This window comes from Bipolaris maydis (assembly GCF_028858645.1).
Source record: "Bipolaris maydis strain C4 unplaced genomic scaffold PSV08scaffold_2, whole genome shotgun sequence".
Taxonomy (NCBI): Eukaryota; Fungi; Ascomycota; class Dothideomycetes; order Pleosporales; family Pleosporaceae; genus Bipolaris; species Bipolaris maydis.
The window spans coordinates 2,053,544-2,067,337 of record NW_027093858.1 but is presented as its reverse complement, the minus strand read 5'-3'; the positions used below and the strand labels follow the sequence as shown (position 1 = coordinate 2,067,337).

At 52.6% G+C, this 13,794-nt stretch overlaps 6 protein-coding genes across 6 annotated transcripts; 2 read left to right on the top strand and 4 right to left on the bottom strand.

Annotated features, from left to right (window-relative positions):
• Nucleotides 1–430: 430 nt before the first annotated feature.
• PSV08DRAFT_25425 (uncharacterized protein) lies at nt 431–2,130 on the bottom strand. Its single transcript, XM_014228865.2, has one exon. The coding sequence runs from the start codon at nt 2,084–2,086 to the stop codon at nt 530–532; it is 1,557 nt and encodes a 518-aa protein (XP_014084340.1). The 5' UTR covers nt 2,087–2,130; the 3' UTR covers nt 431–529.
• Nucleotides 2,131–2,793: 663 nt separating this feature from the next.
• On the bottom strand, nt 2,794–4,715 carry PSV08DRAFT_359141 (uncharacterized protein). Its single transcript, XM_014228866.1, has 7 exons — nt 4,549–4,715; nt 4,374–4,499; nt 4,253–4,322; nt 3,765–4,203; nt 3,598–3,711; nt 3,172–3,551; nt 2,794–3,114 (listed from the first exon to the last, which is right to left on the bottom strand). Exons 1-7 carry the CDS (start codon nt 4,678–4,680, stop codon nt 2,957–2,959), a joined length of 1,419 nt encoding a protein of 472 aa, XP_014084341.1. The 5' UTR covers nt 4,681–4,715; the 3' UTR covers nt 2,794–2,956.
• A 1,099-nt stretch (nt 4,716–5,814) lies between these two features.
• PSV08DRAFT_399029 (HAD-like domain-containing protein) lies at nt 5,815–6,880 on the bottom strand. The gene is made up of 2 exons (XM_014228868.2): nt 6,762–6,880; nt 5,815–6,700 (listed from the first exon to the last, which is right to left on the bottom strand). Exons 1-2 carry the CDS (start codon nt 6,768–6,770, stop codon nt 5,963–5,965), a joined length of 747 nt encoding a protein of 248 aa, XP_014084343.1. The 5' UTR covers nt 6,771–6,880; the 3' UTR covers nt 5,815–5,962.
• Nucleotides 6,881–7,956: 1,076 nt separating this feature from the next.
• PSV08DRAFT_216054 (uncharacterized protein) lies at nt 7,957–9,405 on the bottom strand. Its single transcript, XM_014228869.2, has one exon. The coding sequence runs from the start codon at nt 9,306–9,308 to the stop codon at nt 8,076–8,078; it is 1,233 nt and encodes a 410-aa protein (XP_014084344.1). The 5' UTR covers nt 9,309–9,405; the 3' UTR covers nt 7,957–8,075.
• Nucleotides 9,406–10,376: 971 nt separating this feature from the next.
• Nucleotides 10,377–12,238, top strand: PSV08DRAFT_25417 (amino acid/polyamine transporter I). Its single transcript, XM_014228870.2, has 3 exons — nt 10,377–11,550; nt 11,603–11,850; nt 11,899–12,238. Exons 1-3 carry the CDS (start codon nt 10,576–10,578, stop codon nt 12,224–12,226), a joined length of 1,551 nt encoding a protein of 516 aa, XP_014084345.1. The 5' UTR covers nt 10,377–10,575; the 3' UTR covers nt 12,227–12,238.
• A 321-nt stretch (nt 12,239–12,559) lies between these two features.
• On the top strand, nt 12,560–13,759 carry PSV08DRAFT_384455 (thioesterase-like superfamily-domain-containing protein; the record flags this gene model as incomplete). Its single annotated transcript, XM_014228871.2, has 2 exons — nt 12,560–12,764; nt 12,842–13,759. Exons 1-2 carry the CDS (start codon nt 12,579–12,581, stop codon nt 13,757–13,759), a joined length of 1,104 nt encoding a protein of 367 aa, XP_014084346.1. The 5' UTR covers nt 12,560–12,578.
• Nucleotides 13,760–13,794: the final 35 nt, after the last annotated feature.

Genomic DNA, 13,794 nt, shown 5'->3' with positions numbered 1-13,794 from the left:
AATCACGTGGTTTGTGAGGAGAAAGGAGGAAAGTTCAATCTCGGCCTGGGGTTTTTTTGTTTGCAGGAGTGGATAAGAGTGGGTAGGAGATTTTTCAGTATATAATCTTTTCGTTGTTGGACTTGAGTGGTAATATAGGGGGGAGGGTGTGCGGTTTAATATGTATTTGATAGTTGAACTGGAAGAAACTATTTGTTTTAAAACTTGTGCTTTTCTGACATGAATGTTCCAGGGTAATGGATATTTAGTAGTGAGGAAGCAGACTTAAATGCCTTTGTCTAGTTGGTTAGGGTGCCACATATCTAGATGGCTTGACTCTTTCAAACAGCAATAGTACAACTACGAAAAACTGACAAAAAGGAACCAAAAGAAATTTCACAGCATTCAATCGCCAGGCACAGCATAAGACTAGTCAAAATGAACACAAAAAAATGGGTATTATTCTTCATCTACTTTTACAAAAGATTTCTCTCATGGTATCATCTCATCATTTCCTTTCACCCCAGCAAATCATTATAGACATTGAAATTTAAATAGCGTGCTTTCCAGCACCGCAAGGCTGACCAAGGTGCTCATGGCCACCGTGGTCGAACCTGCTCATGAACCTTGCCGACTCAGCACCGCGTTTGCGGAGAGTAGCGTTGGCCTTGGGGATACCCTCGAAAGAGACGGCGTACTTGGCAACGGAGTTGGCAATGCTCTGGGTGTTGAGGAGGTAGGCGTCGTGGGCAAGGTTGTTGATGTCGTCGCAGGCCTGGTGGTAGCATCCGTCGAGGGGCTTGCCGGCTTCACCGCCGAAGAGCTGGGCCTCCTCCTCGGTCTTGAGGACTTCGGCACCGGTGAAGAGACCGCCAGAGGGGATACCGTTCTCGAGGAAGGCAGCGTAGTCGGAGCGGAGGGTAAAGAGGGAGGGGACGTGAGGAAGGCCACGCTCCTCGTAAAACTCTTCAAAGTCCTTCTCGATCTTGTCGGAACCGGCTGCGCCAGAAAAGTTGAATGCACTGCCATCACCATCGTAGATACCGAGGACATAGTTGGGCGAGGCAATCATGTCGAAGTTGAGGTAGGCACGGATCTTGTTAGCCTCTGCGGTGCTGCCGCCGAAAGTACCGTTGATGGTCTTCATGTAGTAGAAGGATCCAAGCTTGCCAAACTCCTCGGCGCCCCAGAAACCAAGACGAACGGCGTTCTTGATCTTGTACTTGGTGAGAGCAAGACCAGTAACCAGAGTACCAATAGTACCAGATCCGTCATCGTTGATACCAGGACCCTGGAAGACGGAGTCGGTGTGGCCACCAATCATGAGAACGTTGTTGTGGTCGCCCTCCTTTGTCTCAGCAATGACGTTGTAGTTGGTGCGGTTTTCCTGGATGGCATCGATGAAGAGGGTTCCCTCAAGTGTAGTGCCGTTTCCAAGCTTAGCAATGAGAGACTCTCCAGCCTCCTTGGTCATACCGACAGTAGGAGCGTAGTCACCTGCACCTCCAAGAGTACCTGAGAGGGGCTGCTCTGGCTCATTGTTGTAGATGAGCGCGCCTACAGCACCAGCAGCCTTGGCCAGGGTAGACTTTTGGGCAAAAGTACATGTGCCTCGGGAGACGAGTGCGTGTTGGCCAGAAACACTAGCGGGGTAGTCTTCGGCGGCGCATCCCAGGTTGTTAACCTTGACAATGTTGGCAGTGGCATCGCCAGAGGGGCCAAAGGTCATGTAAGAGACGGGAATCTCTTCACCACCAGCAGTGAACTTGGTCGTAGCAGCGGTGAAAAGCTCAACGAATGGCTGCTTGTACACGTCATAGTAACCAGTGGCCAACAAAGTCTGGTACAACCATTCGGTGGTCGCGTTGTGCCCTGTGCCACCAAAAGCACGGTTACCGCCAGCTTCGTCGGCAATGTCTTGGAGCTTTTGGGAGCCCTTGAGCAGATCCTCAAGTTTGATGTCCTTGATCAGATCCTTGGGAGTGACGAGCTTCTTAGGCTTGTCGTCAGGCTTTGGAGGCTTGCCGGGCTTTGTGTTTGGGTTTGGCTTGGGACCGACCTGGGCAAGGACAGGCGCAGCGAGCGCAACGAATGGAACGAACCTCATCTTGAATATTGAGAACGAGGGATGAGCAAAGACTGAGAGGGCTGCCGTGCCAGATGCAGCCGGAATTGCATGGCTCTATATACTCTGGCTGACATCCTCATAAACGACTACGAGAGTTGGGTTAGCATAGTCGCGTGCTCCCTGGCCTAGCCAGTTCAGGCAGCTGCTATCGCGATCGCTAGTTGACCACTTTTCGGGAACCGGGAAATGGGTATTCAAGGCATGCTGTGGGTTATTGGTGACGGGTAGCCGGGTGAAGGGCTGGGGGCGAAGGCGACGAAATTGATGAAAGTCGACTTGGCTGCGTGATGCTGTGTTGTATGAGGAAGGAGAATAGCCGCATCATCTCTCGGACATACCTAGCTCACGGCCAGACGACACTTGATTGGGAAGCTAGATGGCGGCCAAGAATCTACTCCCCGCCAAGAGACATCCATCCCCCATCGAATCGCCTTGGCATGATAGCGCCAGAATCAGGGCGGATGATAATGGAGGAGGCAAAACGACGATCCCGCCACTGGAACACTTCGAGAAGCTCTCGGCTTAGCAGCAGGTTGTTCCCATTTTGATCAAAAGAATACGCAATGTGTGACTAAAGTGGCTTGTTGTGCCAGACCAAACCGAGCCTCGGTAGCCTTCACTACGCTACTGCTACGGCTATTATGCGCTGGACTTGGCAACGGGTATATGATCAAAAAAAGAGCGGGCAAGGAATAAAGCCGAGTATGTTTGGCCAAATTACGAATTGATAAGTCAAGCCACACTCGCACCGGCCGAATACGACTAGGACCGATAGATATTTACAGAACTACAACGTCTCGACTAGATACAAGAAAGCCTAGGCCATCATTATCATTATTCCTTCTTTGCTTATTTGTCGAAACCCGCCTGCAACTTGACAACGAATGCGCCACGCTCCATAGTGTTGACTAGGATGTGTCCGCTCTTGAAGAGCGCGTAGCTCGACCAAGTTCCAACAAAGTCAACGCTGCCGCCGCCGGGCATGTTGTCGTCCTCGGGGTAAATATCTATCATAATCAATTTTGATATTCTTCAATAGCAAAGTGGCGGGAAAAAAAACTTACCGAAGAAGCCGACCTCCCGAACACCAGCACCGGTGGGATCCTGGGGAATCGAGCGGACATCCAAGACACGGAAACCAGTGCCGTAGTTGGACTGGTATGCGAAACCATTGGCAACATACTGGTTGTGGTCGACACCCTTGGCTCCGCTCCTGTACAGTCCGGTTTGCTTTGGTGCGCGCAGAGATGAAATGTCCCAGATGTAGGTGATGGGGTTTCCTGGGACACCGGGGCCAACCTTGTCGTACTCATCGTACTCGTCGTCGAGAAGCAGGTACTTCTGGTTCTTGGGGTCCAAGACAGCGCCCTGGTGGGTGTATGCTGCACCCTCGTAGGAAGTGACGGACAGGAGGACAGGAGCCTTCTTGTTCGTTACGTCATAGCTGGGCCTTGTCAGTGCTGCTCATTTGATCCAAAGTGCTAACTTGCATGGAAAGCGAGTCTTCGTTATAGCCGTAGCAAATCTCGTGGCCCTCAAACTGCGTGTCGGGGCCGTGGTAGATAAGGCACTGAGCATCGTGCACGTAACCGTCTTGCGACGCACTTGAGATGGCATGTCAGCTGCGTGTTGAGGATGTCGAGGCTTGCAGACTTACCATCCAGGAGTGGTTGGGTTGGAGGGGTCGGTGATGTCAATGAAGATGATGCCGGACTTGCACTTGTCGGTCCTGGGCTGCGCTCCGACGGCGTAGATGAAGTTGGTCTCGGGGTTGGTCACGACGTTGTGAGTTCGGCCGCTGGGGAGGCCCTTGAAGTGACCAGTGAGATCCGCGGAGTTGCTGAAGACCTTGGGGGAAGCCGGGTTGACCGTGAGCAGCTTCTTCATGTCGAAGATCTGGATACCGTGTCCCTGGGCCTCACTGCCGATGATCATCAGGTTGTTCTGGCCACGGATCTCACGCCAAGTGCTGGGGGTCGAGTATGCTGGCAGACGTCCAAGGTATACTAGTTTGCCCTCCTTGTTGATCTCAGCAAAGGCAGCACCATCTTGCTGTCCGATTGCAACAAACTCGCGACCGTCGTCCGAGGTCCAACCTGCAAGTCATCAGCATGGGCCATTGTGAAGGGTATGCATATCACTTACCCCACGATGAAGATCCGACACCACGGGTACTGCCAAGCTCGGCGTGAGACAAGAAGTGGAGGAGATCGATCTAGCCATAGGTCAGCCATTGCTATCCGACTAGGGGACTATTTTCACTGACGTTCTTGCACTTGAAGACATCGGTGTCGGTGATGGCAGTTCCGTTGATGCACTCGACCTTGTTCTTGACCTCGGCGAACTGGGCAGAGTTGTACATGCCCGCAGCCTCTTGTTTGGCCCATGACTCCTGTTACCGGTTAACATCAAAGCCGGGGATAGCGGAACGGGGTCGCGACCTTCTTCAGGGCCATGTTGTTCTCGTGCCTGATGCCAGAGTCATAGAGCTGGGCGGCCCTAAGCTCATCTTTGGGCATTTCCTTTGCCACGGCGAGGGCGGACAGCGAGAGGAGAGCTGTGCGTAGGAACATGTTTGCGGTGGCTTGAGAGGCAACGAGACAGCGGTGCTCGAGGCACTACAGGCCCACGGACGGTCTTAAATGTCCATTGTCTGCTATGGAGACTTGGTACATGGCAAATGACTACAATGCAACCCCTATGGCGAACGAGGCAGGTCTAGAGGCTACCTGCCCCCTTTGGATGCTGCCATGGGCATGGTGACCCATGGTACGCAGTGGTGTGGGTGCACAAGCGGTGCATGGTATGGATACGAAGCATTGTATAGCCAGGGCAGGCAGGCCTATGGAGAGGAGCATTGGGCTTCTAGATTAAGCAAAAGCTTGACTTGCGGATGGGCGCACGGTTCGGGAAGGAGGCTTCGTCTAAGATGTCTTGGCCGCAGTCGACTCTTCCTATCCGGCGGCGGAACAAAGCTGCCAAGAGCGCGATCGTCAAAACGCCAAAGATAACGCGTTGCGCGCACGATCCCAAGAGGGGCAATTCCAATGTTGCATCGCTCGCCTTGCTCGCAGACGGCGTGTCCAAGGGCAGAGAACGTGATGCCCGCACGCACCAGCTTTTGCACGCCAAGCTTGTTGAGAAGCACTGCTTTTGGCTGGCAATAACTATGCTTGCCGCACTGCCGACATGCCTTGGCACCCAGCAACGCCATGGGAATACTACTACTTAGGAATGCAAGTGCACCGCTGGCAATAACCTCCGACTTGCACAACGCGGCCAAAATCGTCCCAGGCCCAGTGTCGCCCTCTTTCATGCATGCTTGTCTATCTGAGCATGTACTTGTAGTAGGGCAAAAGCCATGCTGTCCGAATACCTCGTGATGACTGAGTTTTCTGCCCAATGGGGCTGCGCATGCGTTTTTTTCTTCGTCGCTGCATTGCATCGCTGCTAATTGGCCCAAGCAAGCAGACCTCCAATAGAAGACGCCCCGTAGTGCGGATGAACCATGCCAATTTGAACTGCACCAGCAAGTCTTGTCCATTTGGTGCAGTCCAGTCTACTCTTTCCATCGTGAGCCGGTGGGGACGGCGGGGCAACATTGGGCCGTCACGTCGCGTCCGCTGCCGACCGTCGCGGGGGTTCCACTGTTGCGTCACATGTCAAAGCCCGTAAACATCACACCCAAACAACACAAACAATCACCCTGAAATACCTCTTTGGAGGGCGCCATGCCCGTCAAATATTCATTATTGAATGTATATACTCATAGAAGCCGTCAATGGTCGTAGTCTCGTCCGCAGTCGCGTATCGAGCTCATCAGATCTTCGTCATGCCTGGTGCTCTGCCATGCATTCACATGGAAGCCTCAACCTTCTTGAGGCACTCTGGGAAGTCCTTCCAGTCGTACATGATGGCCGCGCACTTGGTCTCTTCCTTGAGGAGCTTGGCCATCTCTTCCATCTTCTCCTTGCCCTCCTCGATGCCGTAGATGCCGACATATCCTATGCAAGGGATACCGGCGCGCATGGCAGCCGTCGCACCGCTCTTGCTGTCCTCGACCGTCACAGCCTCCGAAGGCTTGACACCAAGCTGCTCGGCTGCGTACAGGTAGATCTTGGGGTCAGGCTTGGATGAGGGCGGGTTGAGCGACGTGGCAGCCGAGTAGACGTGCTCGTTGGGGAAGAAGTGGTCGATGCCCGCCTTCTCAATCGACGCAACGACACGGCTCTTGGCTGAAGTCGACACAACGGCCATGGGGTAGCCCTGCTCCTTGAGCCACTTGAGCTGCTCAGTCACACCGGGACACTCAACCGCTTTCTGGCTCAGTTTGCGAGTGACAGCGCCCAGTTCCTGCTGGACATAGTCGTCCATCTCCTCAGGCGGCATCTGGAAGTTGTGCTTCTTCTGCAGGCCGTTGAGCATACCGCGGAAGTTGTGGCCGACAAAGTCCTCAAGCAGCGTCTCGGCCGTGTACCTGGCGTCGATGTTGTGCTTGCTGAGCACTTCGTTGGTGAGGTCAGCGCAGGCCTCGAAGGCGTAGCGCTCAGACTGGACGAGCGTGTTGTCGCAGTCGAGCATGATGTACTTTGCCTATGCATGCGTTAGCGGGGTACTGGCGGGGTACATTTCCAAGGTGGGGGTGCGTGTTTACCTTGCCCATGGCTGCTGTGGTGTTCTGGAATCGAGGCAGGGTGGGTTATCAGTGCTGCTAACTGACTGCTCAAAGTGGCCTGGTAAAGTGTTGGGTGCGGAGGTAGGAAGAGCGAAGATAAGGATTTTAAGGGACTCGTTGGGACTCGAGTAAATAAGCAGCAGTGAGCGCGCCTGCCGGGTGTCAGGCATGGGAGGGCGGCGGCGGTGCAGCAGTGGGCAGGCGCACCTACGTCATTGGCCAATCTGGTGGAGCGTGCGCAGGCCATTGGTGGGACGCATGTAACTTCTCTCACCACTTTGCTCTCACCTTGGCTTCCCCCCCACCACCACGCCTGCCTGCAACATGGTGGGGTCACCTTTCTCGCATCTTCTCTGCCGTACGCCGGCTGTCTTTTACCTGCATCCACTGCCTTTGCTGTCTTTGGTCGCAGCGTGGGAACTGCAGTTTTGCTGACCTACTCCACCGGATGCCCCCTTTGCTCGCTTGGGCACTACGTCTGTATCACTACAATCCACGCGGCCCGACATGTCACCATGGGCATCGCCTCACCCCGCGTGAGCAAATCTAATGCCTCTGACACGGCCTGCGGTGTGCACAGTGAGCAGTTCCTGCATGCAGGCAGTGACAAGCGTGCATCCTCGCCTACGTCTCCATGCAGCCACAATGCGGAGAGGCTGTTGTTTCGTCAATACTTGGTCCTTTAGATCGTATGCAGCCATCAGCACTTTACTCAAAAGCATGGTTGAGCACCGCACGCCCAACCACAGCATAGATGAAACATCCTTGCCTTGTCCAATGTATCGGACCTGTGCCGCTCTCATCCGGTCGCTTATTGTTCGTAGTTGGCCGCCTCGCGTATATCCGTGCATATCAACTTCCCTTATAGATCCGGAGCCTCTCCTCAGGACTGTTACCTTTACAGCAAGAACTCAGCTGTTCCCACTCTTGACACGCGTCTCGTGGGCCGGGCCTGTTGTGTCCTCGACGTTGCACCGGCCATCGCTGTGCAAAAATGCACCTAGCCGCTAGGTAAACATGGCTTGCGCGAATTTTCATTGTTACACGATACTGGCAACAGCCTTAATACAAGATGCAAGTCCTGCCCGAAGATGTCTACTTCTAAACGGCTAATGCGCAATACGAGTGGGAAGTATGGATAGACCCGCAGTAGTTCTTGTTCACGCATATCTTAGTATCGATCATTTCATTCGTGTCATTTGCTCACCATGCAATGGATGCTGATAATACACTAGAGTACAGATGCAAGTTGGGCAACATTCCTCCCCATGCTCACTAACCGAGCTCAGCGCTCTATTTCTTCGAGTCCTCCTTGGCCTTCTCAGCAAGCTTGGACGCCTCGTCACCCTTCTTTTGCAGAATGTCTGAGATCTCCGATACGGCTTCCTTGAGAAGATTCTGTGCCTCGTCACCGTGCTTCTGGGCCACTTCTTGAAGCTGGCTTAGCTTGGGTAATATCTGGTCACCACCGGGAATCTTCTTGAGGTACTGCTCGTAGTCGCCAAAACCACCATCTTTGGCCTTGTCTGCGACGCTCTTGATGTACGACTGAAGGTCACCAGTGTCGCCCTTCTCGACGGCCGACTTGACGCGCTGGTACAGCTCTTGGACGTTGCCTCCTTTCAGCGCATCAGCGTTCTCTTCCACAAGCTTCTTGACTTGTGGGTTCTTGTCAAGATAGGGCTTTGCCTGCTCCATGCCCTTCTTCCACGCCTCGTCACCCATCTTGTTCAGCTTCTCAATCTTCTCCTGCACTATGCTCCTGATCTTCTCAATATTACCGGCACTCATACCAGTCTTAACAACGTCACTGATCTGCTTCCAGGTCCTGTCGACTTCCTTCTTTGCTTCAGGGCCATACTTGTCGCCGTACTCCTTGAGCTTGTCGATGTTGCCGCCCAACTTCTCCTTCAGTTGTGGGTGGTTGTCCATGATTTGCTGTGACGCGTCGCCGGCAAGGTCTGCAATGCGGCTCATGTGCTTGGTAATGACGTCCCAAGTCTGGTGTGCAGTGACAAGGCTCATGTCACCCTTGCCCAGGACTTGTCGCATTTCATCGTATGCTTCGCGCACAATGTTGTCGACTTCGTCACCGTGCTTCGCTCGTATAGCGTCGAGATCGTCAAAGGCAGAGTCAACGTAACCCTTGGCACCGGGGATGAACGCGGCATAACTCTGAGCCGCTTGACGAAGCCATTGTAGCGCCTCGTTTGGCTCGGGGGTCTGTTCCTTGATCTTTTGTGAAGCCGACTTGACGTAACCTTGTGCAGTCTTGGAGGCCACGACAACTTCCCGGGCTCCCGATTGTCTGTAGAAGATATAGCCGACGGTGATTGCGGCAAGAGCACCAGAAGCAGCACCAACTGCGGCATGTGTACCAGCACCCGAGTTAGTGGAGCTGGCTGTCTGGGTTGACTGGAAGCGCGGGTGTTGAGCGCGGTACTGGGTATTTGCTACGCGAGCAGCTGGTCGACGTGCACAGCGAGCCGCAAAGCGTGCATTTTGTGTTGCTTGTCTTGAAAACATTTTGAAATGTATGTGGATGGGCCTTGTTCAAATAGTATCGACGAGGGTATTTTTGAAAACAAAAGCGAGGAGGACTTGGGTATCTTGATAGGAGGAGTGGATTGGAGGTTGCAGTAAGGATCTAGAGCTTTAAAGGCCCTAGAAATCTCTTGTAACAAACAACTCGTCGTCCTGGGAGTGACGTCGCCATGATGATGGACAGCGCTAAGCCCTGGGGTAGTCCGGGAGCAGCAACTAGGTCCCGCAGGATCCACCAAGCGTCATTGGTCCGTCATATTGGTAACCATTCAAACTCCACCACCCCGCCTTTTCTAAATCTCCATCCACTGTAAACGAATTACATGGCGACCCCTCGTAGATCCATGGCAATGATGCAGTTTCACATGGAAAATGTGGAATCTGATCTAGCACCAATCGGAAAATGTCTGGAATCCCACCTGGTTCGAATGGAACAATTTATCCAACTTACAATCGGGTCAAGGAACCTGAACCAGCAATCTGCTAGTCGCATGCACGCATGTGTGTATGCGTTCTTGGTTTTCTTTTCTCTCCTCGTTTTCGCTATTGCCCCGTCACATGCCCTGCTTCGTGTCTATCCACAAACTGTTCCAGACCCAGCGAGTGGCTGAATGATGTCACCAGGCGCGTTGCTCTCTGCGTTTTGCGCGAAGATGTTTGTCGTATAGATCCGTGCATACCCTTAGACCGACGAGCCGAATCATATGCTGATAAAGTAACATTGGTATTGAAACCAGCCCTTTCGAACCAGCGCCAATGGCGATTTATCAGGTCTCAAAATAGCTCTAATCTGCGCATTGTAGTCGTTCAAATTTGAGGCGAAATGGAGAACAGCGCGGAAACTACTTGCTATAGAAAATTATTGAAGAAAATCGTATACATGATTTCAAAACATGCAAATATGATGAAGATTCCATGTCAAAATGTTTGTGCACAGTCTTGCAACCTGTTGCATGAAATGGCCGCGCGAATTCGGGATGACGTAACATAGCTCCGTTTTGACGCGATAATGTCGCGCCTCAGCGTGTGCCCTGTCTAGCCGCCTGAACATTTGCACCTCGGCCCTCAAGTTAAGCAACACTCCTAGGACGGTGGGACAACAATACTTGGCTTCTAGCGATTTCCAGACGCGTCCAGGAAGAGCTCTGTAAGGCTTCAGCTTGTATCACGCGCTGATGCGCAATCACCTCGGCACAACCATAGTACCACAGTAACCCGCCACCCCTTCCACGCCTCCAAAAACACGACAATGGCATCCTCGGAGACGGCGCCCTTGCTCCGTCAGGAATCGACTACCTCGTACGAGCCCGACGAAGAACATGAAGAAACCGCAGTACCTCGAAGCACATTTGCTCGCAATCTCGGCGCACTGGACGGCTTTGCTCTACTGATAAGCATCGTTATCGGATCTGGCGTCTTTTCATCTCCTGGCCCTATCGACGCAAACGTCCCATCGCCTGGTGCTGGTCTTCTCGTATGGCTTGTCGGAGGTATCCTTGCTTGGACGGGTGCGCTCACCATGGCCGAGCTGGGGACTGCGTTTCCTGGCGAGGGCGGCATCCAACCGTACCTTACTTACATCTACGGCGATGTGTTTGGGTACATGGCGGCTTGGTCTTGGGTAGTTGCAACTATGCCAGCCACCCTTGCGATTCTCAGTATTGTATTCGTTGAGTCTATATACTCCAGCTTGGGTATCAACGAGCCTGATCCGCCCTTGACTCATAAGCTGTTGTCTCTGCTTGTTTTGGTCTGTGTTACGACTCTCAACTCCATCAGCACCAAGACGAGCACTCGGTTGTCGAGCTTCTTTGTCGCCATAAAGCTGCTCACAATCTTTCTTCTCATAGTTGCTGGGTTGGTTGTCGTCTTTGTTTTCCTCGGAAAAAGCAAGGACCTAGGCGGGGGTGATTGGCATCAGAACAACTGGTTTTCGCCACGCGATACAGTACTGCCTGATGGTTCGCGATTTGACTGGACCAAGGTGACTACGTGGGAATCACTGGGATTTTACAGCACAGCGCTGTACGGGGCTCTATGGGCGTACTCTGGGTGGGACAAGGCCAATTATGTTGCAGCTGAGCTTCGCAATCCCAGCCGCCAGCTGCCACTTTCCATTAACACTGCTATTCCAACCATCATTCTTTGCTACGTAGCGGCCAATGCTGTTTACTATGTTCTGCTTCCATGGGAAGTGGTGTCAACAACTGACGCTGCCGCGGTGGTACGTATCGCAGAAAGTCTTGCGTACCTGAATCCTTGCTGACTCTGGGTAGACGGCTGTCACACATTTTCTAGGAAAGGGTGTAGCATACTTTGCTACCGTTCTGATATGTCTAGTCATTGCCGGTTCTGCACTTGGCAACTCTTTTGTTGCTGGAAGAATGACTGTAGCGGCGGCTAACAACAACTGGTTCCCATATATCCTTGGTACCGTCGGACATATCGGCACATTGAAAGTCCTAAGCGATACCGAGGAAAGTGAACCAGCAGACCTTGCAATGGACAACGGAGAGTCGCCAATGTAAGTGGTATCCATTGAGCACACTGAACATCTTCTGATTGTCACTAGCAACGCACTGATTCTCAACACCGTCCTCTCTGCAATTTACATATTGCTCGGAAACATGCGTATCTTGCTCACACTCAATGGTCTTGCTGAGTATGCATTCTTCTTCCTCACAGTCCTTGGCGCAATAATTCTGCGCTTCCGGGAACCAGAGCTCCCTCGACCTGTCAAACCCCTGATCCTCGTACCTATTATATTTGCTGTGATCAGTGGGTTTGTTGTCATTCGCGGCGCTGTCTTTGCACCCATACAAGCTATTGTTCTTGTTGCCATATGGTGTATTGGCCTCGTGTTTTACTACCTGAGGCTATGGTTTCTAAATAGAAGATAAGATATATCAAGCTGGTATATGTCATTGAAATTCGATGGCTGTAGATGCCCCTAAAAACGCTAAGCTGCGTTGCATACAGCTATATGACGAGTCGGTGTGTGTACTAGCTGCACGATTTTGGATAAGCCAGAAACTATATTGCTTTTGTGTAACACAACTAGCTTGGCGCCACTGAGATGATTGGTTTGTTCCTATTGTTATCCGACCCCGCGCTTTGTCTGCTGCTCGTATTCCGAGGTAACTTGCGAGCTCAGCTCACAGATGTGATTCTGATTAGGCTGTTATAATACGCCATTAAATTAGAACTAGTAGCCACCCATGTCTCAACCTTGTATTCACTCTCGCTAGCATCATGGTCGTTCGTCCGTATTTTACCAAAGAAAGAAAAGTGCTTCCTTTCGACAAACTCATAGAGCTCGAACAAATCGACGAGTTGACGTTCCGCTCGATAACCAAAGGCTACTCACCAACAGGTGGAGAAAATGGGACGTATGGCGGTCATATTTTTGCGCAAGCTGCATGGGCTGCAGCACAAACCGTGAAAGAGGGATTCCTGATACATGCGAGTTGCAGCCTCAGGTTGACGTTCTGCCATCCAGCTGACTGAGCCACCAGAATATCACCGGCTGGTTCAACCTCGCTGGAAACCCCAATGAGCACTTTACCTACCGAGTGGAGAAAATGCGCGATGGCTACAACTACTGCTCTCGCAACGTGACCGTGACCCAAGCCGCAGCAAAAGGCAGCACGTTCACATGCACATGTTCGTTCAAGCGAGAAGAAAGCGCATCAGTCGATGCCCAAGAGCACATCAACCTAAAAGAAACGTATCACGAAGTACTAAAAGGACGAGAAAATGAACCAATGCAGCACGCCCCAACCCCCAGCAACGACTCAGTTGCATTCGTCGAAGACTATCTCCCAGCCCACCCAAACCACTTCAACCCAGTCCCCGGCCTGCACCTCCGAAAAGTCGAAATGGCAAACTACAACCGCACCCGCGCACCACTCGACCGAAAGCAACTGACTTTCTACTCGCTGCGAGGATCGCTACCCCTACCCACAGCGCCCTTCCCACCTCCATCAGATGATCCCAGAAAGACAAACCCAACCCGAGAAGCAAACCTACACGCCTGCACCCACCTCTACGCCTCCGACTGCCAATCCCCACAGATTGTCCCCCGGCACCTAGATAAACCCCGCGACTTCACGCGCATGGCATCGCTCAGCCATAGTGTAATTTTCCACACGGGCATCCGCGATCTCGTCATGGCTCCTGAGCCGCGGGTCGATCATCCGGACGCTGATCCAACCTTCTGGGACGACGGGCCGCTGCCGGTGTGTAATCTGGAGGGGTATGGGAAGGCGGATCGGGATGGGAGGAAGTGGTTCGTGCAGGAGTCGTGGGTTACGCGGGCGGCGAAGGGGAGGGCGCTGTATATGAGTCGCATGTGGGATTATGAGAGGGGGGTGCATGTTGCGACTACTTTTCAGGATGGGTTGGTTAGGTTTAGGGAGGATGTGCGGTTGTAGTGTTTTTATTTTCTGATTGGTGGTGGAGGGATAGG

Bases quoted from the DNA above. Each gene is read 5' to 3' on its own strand.
- PSV08DRAFT_25425 (XM_014228865.2), bottom strand. From the start codon at position 2,086: ATGAGGTTCGTTCCATTCGTTGCGCTCGCTGCGCCTGTCCTTGCCCAG.
- PSV08DRAFT_359141 (XM_014228866.1), bottom strand. From the start codon at position 4,680: ATGTTCCTACGCACAGCTCTCCTCTCGCTGTCCGCCCTCGCCGTGGCA. The intron at 3,712-3,764 runs GTAAGTCTGCAA...TGCCATCTCAAG, and splicing joins AACCCAACCACTCCTGGATG to TGCGTCGCAAGACGGTTACG. The intron at 3,115-3,171 runs GTAAGTTTTTTT...TGATTATGATAG, and splicing joins TCGGGAGGTCGGCTTCTTCG to ATATTTACCCCGAGGACGAC.
- PSV08DRAFT_216054 (XM_014228869.2), bottom strand. From the start codon at position 9,308: ATGTTTTCAAGACAAGCAACACAAAATGCACGCTTTGCGGCTCGCTGT.
- PSV08DRAFT_25417 (XM_014228870.2), top strand. From the start codon at position 10,576: ATGGCATCCTCGGAGACGGCGCCCTTGCTCCGTCAGGAATCGACTACC. The intron at 11,551-11,602 runs GTACGTATCGCA...GACTCTGGGTAG, and splicing joins CAACTGACGCTGCCGCGGTG to ACGGCTGTCACACATTTTCT. The intron at 11,851-11,898 runs GTAAGTGGTATC...GATTGTCACTAG, and splicing joins GACAACGGAGAGTCGCCAAT to CAACGCACTGATTCTCAACA.